The sequence below is a fragment of the Lithobates pipiens genome, unplaced genomic scaffold (assembly GCF_037356315.1).
Source record: "Lithobates pipiens isolate NorthernLeopardFrog02 unplaced genomic scaffold, aLitPip1_a1.2 Scaffold_23, whole genome shotgun sequence".
Lineage (NCBI taxonomy): Eukaryota > Metazoa > Chordata > Amphibia > Anura > Ranidae > Lithobates > Lithobates pipiens.
The window spans coordinates 165,789,340-165,802,748 of record NW_027507785.1 but is presented as its reverse complement, the minus strand read 5'-3'; the positions used below and the strand labels follow the sequence as shown (position 1 = coordinate 165,802,748).

Below are 13,409 nucleotides of genomic sequence, written 5' to 3'. Positions count from 1 at the left end.
CATAATGTTCATTTTTATTACATTACCCCTCCCGAACCATGAGAACATGCCTTGTTGCCACCTCTGAAGGTCCTTTTTAATGTCTTGCAGTAGGGGGGGGAAGTTGATGGAGACGATGTCCTCCCGTTTGTTGGGCAGTCGGATGCCCAGGTACTTAATGTGGGAACTTTCCCACTTAAAAAGGAAAATCCTCTCGTAGCAAGGAGTACAAGGAGGCTGGCAGTGAAATCGCTTCCGATTTCTGGAAGTTGACCTTGAAAAAGGACAACGCTCCATACTTCATCAATACCGAGATTAAGTTGGGCACTGAGATCAGGGGATTAGATATGAAGAAGAGCAGGTCGTCAGCGAAAGCTGCTACTTTGGGGGAGAGGGAATCACTCAGTTTAATGCCGGATATGTTGGGATTATCCCTCACCGTGTGCAAGAAGGGCTCTAAAGAGAGGATGAAGATCAGCGGGGACAAGGGGCAACCCTGCCTCGTAACCATTGGTTATGTCAAAGGCAGAGGAGAGCCGCCAGTTGACCTTCACCTGGGCAGAAAGTTTGGAGTAGATGGCTTGGACCCAATTTAGCATTCTCTGTCCCAGTCCTATGTGGTGGAGGGTTTCCATTAGAAAAGGCCAGTGAACCCTATCGAATGCCTTTTCTGCGTCGGTCGAGAGCAGTAACATCGGGGTATTCTGTGTTTTAGCAGCGTAAATCAGATTAATGGCTTTCGTAGTATTGTCTCTCGCCTCTCTTGATGTCACAAACCCAACCTGGTTGGAGTGTACTAGTGACGGGATCCATTCTGAAAGCCTCATTGATAAAACCTTTGTGAAGATCTTCAAGTCAACATTCAGAAGAGATATCGGCCTATAGTTTTGGCACAGTAGGGGGTCTTTGTCCTCCTTGGGTATTACAGAAATAAAGGCCCTCAGAGAGTCCACCGGGGGGATTGCTCCTTCACCAGCCTCATTGTAAGCAGCTAAGAAATTAGGTATTAGAATGTCGCCAAAGGTTCTGTAATACGCCAACGAGTATCCGTCTGGTCCCGGGGCTTTGCCAGTTTGCATTCTGGCTATTGCTAGGGTCACCTCGTCCCCCCGATAGTGGTTCGTCTAATACCCCTAAGGCTTCTTCCGGCAATTGCGGGAGGCCCGGCTTCCGGATATATTCCCGTATTGCCTCTCTTTCTAGGGATTGCCCTCTGGCAGAGTGTTGGCGCGGTAGGTTGTAGAGGGAGGTATAGTATTTGCAAAACTGGTCTGCAATCTCTTCGGTGGTGTGAACCTTAGTTCCCCCATCCTTCCTAAGTTCTGGAATGAAGGTTTGTGCCCGTTGGGGCCTCAGGGCCCTTGCCAGCAGTTTGCCACATTTATTGCTGTGTTCATAAAAAGTGCGTCTACATTTTGCTATGACTGCTTTAGCCCTGAACAGTGCCAAAGTTTTCAGTTGATTCCTTAGGCCCGTAAGGTCCTGCAGCACCTGTGTGGCCAAAGATTGTTTATGTACTGCCTCCAGTGTCCTGATCCTACCTAAAAGGTCGGAAGTCTGTTGGGCCCTTGCTTTCTTGAGACGGGTGCCTATTGTTATGAGGACACCACTAATGGTGCATTTGTGGGCCTCCCAGACTATCAGTGGCGAACTGCCCATGTCCGTGTTTGAGGTGAAGACGTCTTTCAACTCCCTGGAGATCTCCTCCGCTACCTTGGGGGACTGGATCAAAGTTTCGTTGAGCTTCCATTGCCATTGTTTGCTAACTGAGTCAAGAATGTCTATGTCCATAAACACCGGGGCGTGGTCTGAGAAGGTGATAGGCCCTATGGAGGCCGATTTCACTCTGGTGAGCAGTGACTGGGGTAGCATCCATAGATCGATCCTAGCATAAGAATCGTGGGGATGGGAATAGAAGGAATAGTTCCTCTGGATGGGGTTCAGTACCCTCCAAACATCAACCAAGTGGAAGGCGTGGAAGTTCCTCTTAAGACGTTTGAGGGCTGAGTATGAAACCTGGGACACTTGCCTGGAAGAGTCCAAGGAAGGATCTAGGGTAAAGTTAAGGTCTCCCCCCCAGGACTACCGCCCCCTCCGAGAATTCCAAATGTCTTTAATTGACCTCAGTCCAACTCAACCCTTCCTTCCATGAAATTCACATAATTTAAAAATATTCAATCAAAATACTATTCTGTTTTATTTTAAAACTTGCTATTCGTTTTACAGACTGTAGAGAAAAATACTGTCTAAATATGTTTATCTTGTTATATTACAAAATTTGTATACTTCGCATGTATTGAATTCTATTTTTCTTTAATAAAAATATTTGAAAAGAAAATCTGATGGATAAGGCAGTCAGTAAATTCATGGCTATGAAAAAAACTCATGGGCTCAGAGCAGGTTATACAAGCACTATAATGTGACTCTGCTTAACTGCGATCAAGCTTAAAGCGGAGCTCCACCCTAAAGTGGAACTTCTGCTCATTGGAACCCTCCCCCCCTCCGGCGCCACAATTGGCACCTTTCAGGGAGGGGATGCAGATACCTGTATAGTACAGGTATTTGCACCCACTTCCGGCATAGATATCCGCAGAATCTGAGGATATTTACGCCACTTCCTGCGGGTCCCCCGCTGTCTTCTGGGAATCACACAGATCCCAGAGACAGCGGGGACCATCCTTATTGGGCACCGCGACTTGCGCATGCGCAGTAGGGAACCAGGAAGTGAAGCCGCAAGGCTCTACTTCCCGATTCCCATACCCAAGATGGTGGCGGCAGCACCCGAGAGCCGATCGAGAGATCGGCTTCGGGTGCCGACATCGCGGGCGCGCTGGGCGGGTAAGTGTCCTTATTTTAAAAGTCAGCAGCTGCAGTATTTGTAGCTGCTGACTTAAAAAACAAAAAAAAAAAAAAACAAACAAAAAACGGCGGAACTCCCGCTTTAATGGTGTAGAGAGCACAAAGTGTGCAGCTGCTGACAAAATGATATACATGATGATCTATTGAGTTCTGTGGCGAACCTGAGCTATTTACATGTGACACAACTTTGATAAATTACTATTATATCCAAAATACTTGGAATCACAAATCCACACAATTTGTTTTCCTTCCCATGTTATGACAAAAAAATTAAAACAACCCAAGTACTTGTGAAGAAATATTAAACTGGATGGAAGGCATAAGTTTCTTTAAAGAGGGGTTCCCACTTAAAAATAAAATAAAAATAAAAAAGTCAGCAGCTACAAATACTGCAGCTGCTGACTGTTAATAATTGGGCACTCACCTGTGCCAGGGTCCAGCGATGCAGGGGATCGGAGCCCCCCCCCCCCCCCCTTGGCGACGCCGGCAATTTAACTGTGGGCGCCCGGCTGTGTCTTCACAGCTGGGCACTCACTGCGCATGCACAAGTCACATTTCCCAGATGATTGACAAGAGGGGGCGAGAGAAACGCTGTGTGTCTTTGCCTCCGTTTCAGGGCTGTATTCAGGCAAAGATTCTGCTCTGATTCGTCTCTGAAATGGAGAACAAGGATGGACAGTGTTCCTGTGAGATTCGTGGCCGGTTTAGGTGTGAACCGAGCCTAAAACCATATTAAAATTATCCTGTAACTTTGTACTGTCATAAAAATTGTAATTCACAGCCTACTGATGCCAAGTATGTACACTATGTGTGTACATTCAAATCTTTTTAATTGAATCCACAGACAGCCTTCATAATGGCCAAAGCCAATGTTCTGAGAGCTCGATCATACAGCTCCCAGGAAAGGAAATAAATTGTAAGGGTGGGGTTTAACTCTACATCACTAGCAGAGGGAGGTGGAGCAGGCAGCTCTGTGCTCCAAGGCGAACTCATAAGAACTGCTGTAGCCTTTCTCTGACACCAGAAAGAGACGTCTGTGTATGAGAGGGAGAGAAATGCTGGCACCATGCAATGCTCTGCAATATGGAGGAGGCACGGGTACCACCACTCCTGTGATGGAGTGATTGCCACTGACCACCAATGCTGGGGAGGTTATTTTTACATCCAGTGATTGACCACCAATGCTGGAGGAAAGGAAAATGATGTATTTTTACAGTTGGACATTGACCACTAATGCAGGGTGGGGATTTTACAGCCAGCCGCTGACCACCCATTAGTTCGAACTAAAAGAGTTTATTGTCTCAATAGTGGCTAACTGCCAAGTAGACATTGACTATTTTAAGTAGTTGTTCTTCGAGGTAGACTGGAAAGCAATAGAAATTTGATAAAACAAATAAAATTATATATACACATACATATAGTGCCTCCCCTTTAGGACCCTCCCACTCTAAATAATTTTGATCTATGGGAGGGGTGTAAAAAAATATATGTATTTTTTTTACAGTAACATAAATCACCACACAGATTCCGCTCTCTTCTTTGCCCTTTCTATTGAATCTCTTGCACAGCTCAATATTAAGAGTGCTGAGGTGGGGGGACATCAACATAAACATGTCTTTTTGCAGATGACACTCTTATTTCTAATGTCATCTTTTACATCCGCACATCGATCAGTTTTGTTAGCATATCTGGGCTGTCAACCCGCAGAAATTACAGGCTCTCAATATTTCCCTGTCCGATACCAATCTGCGTTGCTTGCAGGAAACCCTCCCTTTCACTTAGGCGCCACACTATCTCCAATACTTGTGCATCAAACTCACACTGACTTGTTGCCTCTTCGTAACTCCGAACTCTTTTTGCAGCTTAAACATTTCTTACCTCACATCAAACCTGAATCCGAGGACTTAAATTTGAAAACATGGGCAAATGGAACTAATGCTCGGGCCTTCTAGATCTCACCTCTTCCTCCAATCACTGGACAAACTGGATTCTAAACCCCCCTACATACACAAGTCGCTAGGAACAAGACCTCAGACTTTCCTCAGAAGCGACTGACTGGACAGATCTCTGGGCCACAACCAAAACTTTTGTGCAAAATGTCAATGCATTGCAAGTTAACTATAAACTCTTGACCACCTATTACTGGCTAGATTTTCCAAGTTCATCCCAATTTATCCACCAACCTGTTTTCAAGGGTGTGTGGATAGAGGCACACACTTCCATATCTGCTGGCCATGCCCAATAGCTAGCCGGTTACTCAATTTACACCCTCCAAACTTAAATCGGATTGAATTTAAGCTGCTTCTCCGTATAACCATGGCTGCTTAGGAGACTCCCTTAAATCCCTCGTCATAAAATCAAGACTAAACATGATTCATGCTATGATTCATGTCACAATTAATGCAGTCCTCCAGGACAGGGTCAAAAATTACACAAAGTTGTGGCAACCCTTTTCTTCTTTCTATCCAGCTAGACTGTTTCTCTGAAGCCTTTATTTTATAGGCTTTTCTCATAACCCAGTAAGAAACACCACTTGGTTAAAGCTTGTGGTTCGTGACACCATCCCTTTTTGTCCCTGCTCTTGCTTCCTCTGCATTGTTGTCTCAATTTTTTTTTTGACAGTTAACCTGTTTCCCTTTGCTTTTGATTGATGCCAATGATAATGCCTTAATGTGTGATGGTCCTGTACTTCGAGACCTCATATTACCACTTTTTATATTCTGACAACCGCGTCTTATACTGAATAAAAATACTGAACAAGAATAAAATCGTCACAAGTGCCAGATATACTAGGTATGCCATTATCACGATTGCAAATATCAGCTTTGGTTGGCCAGACCCACTAAACTGCTTCTAAGGGGTAATAGTCTGTAAAACAGAAATTCAGCAAAAAGATCAAACCTGGCAACCAAATTCTGAGATGGTAGGTTAGGAAACACGTTTAATAAAATGACCTGGGGAGTGTGGAGAACTAATTCGAATTTATACCTGCATTGCAGCCAAAACTTCTGGGTCAGAGAGAATGTCACCGACACCTGGCATCCCGGCAAAGCCACCAGGAAATCCCCCTAAAAGAAACTCCGTATTAGTTGCACTGAAAAAACACTGAAACCATACTCTTATTATAAACCAGAAAAGTAAAGCTTTACAGGAAGATAAACCCTAACGTTTTACCATAACAAAAACAATGGTTAGGTTAGCAGAGACACTGGGATAGGGGGGGCAAACTAATCACTACAATAGGCAGACTAACTAGCCAATAGAAATGCACATGGGCAGGCAAGTTTTAGCACTATAAAAGCAGCAATGAAGCTTTGCCAGTTTTTGAATGCCCGCTTATGTAAACTGGACATGAAAATTAAGTGCTATATACATATGTAGTACTGTGCAAAAACTTTAGGCAGTTGTGAAAAAATACTGTAAAGAATGCTTTCAGAAATAGAAGTGTTATTCGTTTAATTTTCATCAGTTAACAAAAATGTTAAAGTAAACACAAGAGAAATCCAAATCAATATTTGTTGTGACCAACCTTTGCCTTCAACACAGCATTAATTCTTCTAGGTACACTTGCACATAGTTTTTGAAGGAACTCAGTAGGTAGGTTGTTCTAAACATCTTGGAGAACGAACCACAGATACTTTGTGGATGTAGGCTGCCTCCTTCGGTCTCTTCATGTAATACCAGACCAACCCGATGATGTTGAGATCAGGGCTCTATGGCAGTGTTTCTCAACTCCAGTCCGGAAGGCTCCTCAACGGGTCATGTTTTCAGGTTGTCCATTATTTTGCACAGGTAATCTGATCAGTTTCACCGCCTTAGTAATTACCACAGCGGTTTCATCTGAGGGAAATCCCGAAAACATGACCTCTTGGGGCGTTATGAGGACCGGAGTTGAGAAACCCTGTTCTATGGGGTCCAAAGGATAACTTCGAGTACTCCTTGTTTTTTACTCTGAAGATAGTTCCAGATGATATGGACTATATGTTTGGGGTCGATGTTGTGCCGCAGAATAAATTTGGGGCCAATCACACACCTCCCTGTCCTAAGCATGAAGGACAACACTGATCCTGGCCAAATTTTCAATTCTATTTGCAAAAATGTAGCCCTAAACTTGCGAGGAACCTAGACCATGCTTTACTTTTGCCTGCAGACATAGTTACATAGTTAGTAAGGTTGAATAAAGACACCAGTCCATCCAGTTCAACCTGAGTGAGTGTCTACAATTGTCCCTATCCCTGTACATTGCACACTCACATCAGTCCCTAACCTCAAGGCGCCCACAATCCAAAGTCCCCATTCATATACCAGGGCCTATTTTTGGACAGAAGCCAATTAACCTACCTGCATGTCTTTGGAGTGTGGGAGGAAACCGGAGTACCCGGAGGAAACCCACACAGGCACAGGGAGAACATGCAAACTCCAGGCAGGTAGCGTCATGGTTGGGATTCGAACCAGCGACCCTTTTTACTGCTAGGCGAGAGTGCTACCCACTACACCACTGTGTCACCATGCATTATTATATCGCTCTTCAGCCCTTCATTGACAAACTGCCTCCTACTAAAACCAAATATTTTCAAACTTTGACTTATCAGGGTAGAGCACCTCCTGCCATTTTTCTGCACCCTAGTTACAATGTGTTCATGCAAAGGATAAGGAAACAAGGCTAAGCGATTCAGCTATGCATGAAAACACAGGAACTGGGGGTGCAGAAAAATGGCAGCAGGTGCTCTGGACTGATAACTTAAAATTTGAAATATTTGGCTGTGGATGGCATTGTCCAGGTCCCCGTTTAACCACTTCAGCTTTGGAAGATTTACCCTCGACCAGGACATTTTTTGCGATGACACACCGTTACTTTAACTGACAACTGCGCAGTCATGTGACGCTGTACCCAAATAAAATTGGCGTCCTTTTTTACCCACAAATAGAGTTATTTTGGTGGTATTTGATCACCTCTGCAGTTTTTATTTTTTTGCGCTATAAACAAAAAAACTGAAAAATTACAATTTAGAAAAAAACCTAAAACAATGGAGTAAAGTGGACAAGCTGTCACTGCATTCCAGGGACATGCCACTTCATATGTTAGTGGAGGTGTCACGCTAACATGAGCTTTTTGATGTGTGTTTCATGCAACAGCATATGACAAAATGTGCCAAAAAAATAAAAATAAAAAAATCAGGGGAGTGTCAGCTGAGGCTGAAGGCTCTGTTTGCAGGTAAGGACCTTGGAGAGGTTTGTTTGCGCCCCCTCAAAAATTGTTATCACCAGCCGCCACTGCTATATTACCATTTCGTACATTACTGTACTTTACTTGTTATGTTATCTGCTCTACAGCCTTGATTTGAATGCAGTGATCTTTTGTTTTGAGGTTTGCATGTCTGTGAAACTTTGCTTTGTGGCACAGTAATCAAGGCATATTTTGTGGGTACTAGGATTGTGGCATCTGTGTGCACTCTGCAGTGTAAAATAGTAGGTTGGCTTGGGCTTTAACACTGTCCCACTGTGGCACATGGGCACCGCCCCCTCCCTCCAGCCACCCCCTCTATGACCAATGGATAGATTCATGCATGCGTTCGATGGGCACAGTGAGGCTGTGTTCGATGGGCAGTGAGGCTGCAATTGTTTTTAGAATTTTTCAGTTTGTGCCCCCCCCCCCCCCCAAATTTTGAGCACCAGCCGCCACTGGTGTCCTCAATGCTGACAAAATACTGGCAGATACTTATCTGTCATACCATACCATCAGGGAGATGTGTGATTGACCCCAAATGTATTCTGCAGCAGGACGACTCCAATAACATAGCCGCATTTCATAAGAACTATCTGCAGGCTAAAGAACAAGGAGTCCTGGAAGTGATAATTTGGCCCTCACAGAGCCCCGATTTCAGTCTCAAGGAGTCTGTTGGGGATTACATGAAGAGACAGGAGGATTTGAGGCAGCCTAAATCCACAGATCTGTGCATAGTTCTCCAAGATGTTTGGAACAACCTGTATGCCGAGTGCCTTAAAAAATGGTGTGCAAGTGTACCTCAAAGTACTAAAGAATGGATGTTGTTTTTATGGAAAAGGGTGATAACGCCAAATATTGATTTGCATTTCTCTTCCATTTACTTTCCATTTTGTTAATTGCAAAAAAAAAAAAAAAAAATATTAACACTTCTATTTTTGAAAGCATTCATAATTTACAGCGGGGATCAGTAACCCATCGATCGCGGTCCACTTGTCGACCGCGGGCGGATGACAGATAAACCGCAAACAGGTTCCTGTGCTGCCAACCCCGACCTTCTAGGTGCTGGTCCTTGTTTCTCTTCTTAGCCCTTGTACACACGGTTGGACATTCCGACAACCAAATCCATCGGATTTTGTCCGAAACTGTTGCATACACACGGTCGGACAAAGTTATCGGAAAATCCGATCGGTCAGAACGTGATGACGTTATTTCGTTACGACGGGACTACATTCAGGCTAGTAGCCAATAGCTTTGATGTAGGTATTTGATCTGAGCATGCGTGGCACTTTGTCTGATCGGAATTCTCTACACATGAACGGAGTATGTCCAATCTGAGCAATTTGTCGGAAAATTCTCCCAACAAGTTGGAAAAAAAAACTTGGTCCGTCAGATACTCCGACGGAAACAGTCCGATGGAGACCACACACAGTCTGAATATCCGACAAAACGGTCCGATCGGACACATTCCGTCGGAATCTCCAACTGTGTGTACAAGGGCTTAGACTCAAGCCTCCTCCGCCGTGCCTTCTATATCCAGGTCTTTCACTCTCCCTCCCACTTCCCCCATCGCTGTCATCCGTGAACAGCAGAGACCGGGAGGCAGCACAGCTCAGGAAAGAAGACGGGAGGAAGAGCTGGCCAAATTAACTTTTCAAGTTAAACCGCAAGTGACTGGTTGCTAATATGAAAAAAGCCCTCTGCCAGCTCCCAACCTCTGTCCAGAACTGTGCTACATCCCGATGTCCACTGTGGAAACAGGTAGGACACTGCTATGGGAGGGAAAGGGGGATAAGCGCCTAACATACTCCTTAACCCTGAATTCTGAGCGCAGTGCACTCCTGATCCCTACATTCTGAGCGCAACACACTCCTTAACACTGCATTCTGAGCAGAATACACTCTTTAACCCTGCATTCTGAGCACAGCACAATCATGATCCCTGCCATTCTGGGTGTAATGCACTCCTGATCCCTGTATTCTAAGCACAGGGCACTCATGATCCCTGCCATTTTGGGCTTAATGCACACCTGAACCTTGCATTCTGAGCGCAGCGCACTCCTGAACCCCCCTGCATTCTCTGCATAATGCACTTCTGAACCCTGCACTCACTCTGTAGTACTTATATATTTTTACTCAGAACAAAATGTAAAAAAGTCACTCTTACTGTCTTTTTGGGGGAGGGGAATAACACTGTGTTCTGTGAACATTGAACTATTCAGTGTTGCTAAAGTATATCTCAATCTCTCGAAGGTTGCCTACCCTCCGATTTACAGCAGTTTTTCATACCTGCCTAAGGCGTCTACACAGGTGTGTATAAATATACATATATACATTGTGTGTGTGTGTGTGTGTGTGTGTGTGTGTGTGTGTGTGTGTGTGTGTGTGTGTGTGTGTGTGTAATTATATATACATACATATACACACACACACACACACACACACACACACACACACACACACATACACACACACACACACACTGCCTTGAAATTTTTCACATTTTATCATGTTACCAAAAACAAAATGTATTTTATTGGGATTTTATGTCATAGACCACCACAAAGGGACATATAATTATGAAGTGGAAGGGAAATGATAAATGGTTTATCATTTTTTTTTATTATTTACAAATATCTGAAAAGCACGGCGTGCATTTGTATTCAGCCCTTGAGTCAATACTTTGTAGAACCACCTTTCCCCGCAATTACAACTGGAAGTGCTCCGTGACATGTTCAAAGCTTGGGATATCTTTTTTATAACCTAATCCTGCTTTAAACTTCTCCACAACTATATCCCTGACCTGTCTGGTGGCTTCCTTTGGCCCTCATGATGCTGTTTGTTTGCTAAGGTTACCTAACAAACCTGAGGGTTTCACAGAACATCTGTATGTACACTGAAGATTAAATTACACATAGTTGGACTCTATTTACTAATTGGGTGACTTCTAAAGGCAATTGGTTCCACTAGATTTTAGTTAAGAGTATCAGTGTAAAAGGGGCAATAATACAAATACCATGCACGGCACACTTCAGATATTTGTAAAAAAAAAAAAAAAAAAAAAAAAAAAAAAAGTGAAAAATTTCAAGGGGTAGGAATACTTTTTCAGGTCTGTGTGTGTGTGTGTGTGTGTGTGTGTGTGTGTGTGTGTGTGTGTGTGTGTGTGTGTGTGTGTGTGTGTGTGTGTGTGTGTGTGTGTGTATATATACATACATACACTATATATATATATATATATATATATATATATATATACATATACATATACACACACACACACAATGTATATATATATATATATATATATATATATATATATATATATATATATATATATATATATATATATATATATATATACATATACACACACATATACACATACATACACACATACACATATATACACATATATACACAAACACACGCTGTACACTGTATGTATAATTGTTCTCGGCAGTAATAGGTTTTATATCTTTCTTTCATTTTATCGAAATTCATACAACAGTTGAACACAGCCTGAGCATTGTGACACACCATTTTATATCTTTAAAGGCCATACCTGGGAAACCTGGAAACTCTGCACCTGTTTGACGCCTGGCTTCTTCCTCCTGTCAGCATAAAGAAAACAAATATTTAAATTTCATAAAAAACACACAAAAACATTTTCTAATGAGCGTCGTGGCCCATCTATACCTATAGGCAAGTTGGATGGCTGGAATAAAGCTCATCCATAGGAATTTATGGGACGGTGTTGTCTGCAGGAAGGGATAAGGTAGGAAAATTGTTTGCTGAAAAGGTTGTGCAGTGCCGAGCAGAGCTCTGAATAGTGATAAACAGGGAGGGAGGTAAATATTTTAACCACTTTCAGACCGGACCAATTTGCTGGTCAAAGACCAGACCACTTTTTGCAATTTGGCACTGCGTCGCTTTAACTGACAATTGCGCGGTCGTGCGACGTGGCTCCCAAACAAAATTGACGTCCTTTTTTTCCCCACAAATAGAGCTTTCTTTTGGTGGCATTTGATCACCCCTGCGGTTTTTATTTTTTGCGCTATAAACAAAAATAGAGCGACAATTTTGAAAAAAAAAAAACACATTTTTTTTACTTTTTGTTATAATAAATATCCCCCAAAAATATATAAAAAAGCATTTTTTTCCCTCAGTTTAGGCCGATACGTATTCATCTACATCTTTTTGGTAAAAAAAAAAAAAAAAAAATCGCAATAAGCGATTGATTGGTTTGGGCAAAAGTTATAGCGTTTACAAAATAGGGATAGTTTTATAGCATTTTTATTTTTTTTTTTTTTACTAGTAATGGCGGCAATCAGCGATTTTTATTGTGACTGCGACATTGTGGGGGACCCATCGGACATTTTTGGGACCATTGTCATTTATACAGTAATCACTGCTGTATAAATGCAGTGATTCCTGTGTAAATGACACTGGCAGTGAAGGGGTTAACCAGTGGGTGGCAGTGTAGGGGTTAAGTGTTCCTAAGGATGTGTTACTAACTGTGGGGAGTTGGGCTTTCATTTAGTGAACACTGATCTCTGCTCCAATCACATGGAGCAGAGATCAGCGTCACTAGTTGCTATGCAGAATGAAGAAATGTTGTTTACAACAACACTTCTCCATTCGGCCGCTCCGTGAGACGATCGCGGGGATGCCAGCGGCGATAGAGTCCGCGGGTCCCGCGACCGGGCTCACGGGGGTCACGACCAGCGCGGGAGCGCGCCGCCGCCGGCGCGCTCCCGATGGCAGGGCGGCAAATTTAAAGGGTCGTACATGTACGCCCATTTGCCTGCCTGTGCCATTCTGTCGACGTACATCGTCGTGTGCTGGTCGGCAAGTGGTTAAAATGGCAGGCTGCAGTTTAGAGTTTTAAATCACCCATAAGCCAAATCTACAGGCTTCGTCAAGGATCATGCAGTAGCAGGTAAAAGCTGAAAAATATATTGGGTTGGCAAAAAATTTAATAACTGGCAGGTTTCTAGAGAGTCAGACAATTCCAAAAGTATTTAAAATGTATTACTGTAGTAAACTATTAGATAAGCACCTGAACGACCCACAGCATACAGGGATATACAATGTAATACTGACATATAATCACACACACAGGTTGGGCTTGATGGACTTGTGTCTTTTTTCAACCTCTCCTACTATATAACCAGTTGTGGATCTTGGACGTGAAAGGTTCGTCCCCAAACACTTCAGCTTGGGTGTTCTCCATAAGCCCTGATTTTTTAGCTCCCACCATAGGCACACTAGAACCCAGTCTCTGCTGTAGAAGCTCAGACAGTGACCACTGTGTAAACAAAGCTTCCTTGAAAAATACTTTGCCGTAT

At 43.2% G+C, this 13,409-nt stretch overlaps 1 protein-coding gene across 1 annotated transcript in view; it reads right to left on the bottom strand.

Annotated features, from left to right (window-relative positions):
• ST13 (ST13 Hsp70 interacting protein) overlaps window positions 1–13,409 on the bottom strand; it is a 150,838-nt gene that overhangs the window by 25,457 nt on the left and 111,972 nt on the right. The window contains exons 10-11 of the mRNA XM_077452552.1: window positions 11,624–11,672; window positions 5,827–5,906 (exon numbers count right to left, since the gene is read on the bottom strand). Of these exons, the coding sequence (XP_077308678.1) occupies window positions 5,827–5,906; window positions 11,624–11,672 (129 nt within the window). The remainder of the gene's footprint in view (window positions 1–5,826; window positions 5,907–11,623; window positions 11,673–13,409) is intronic.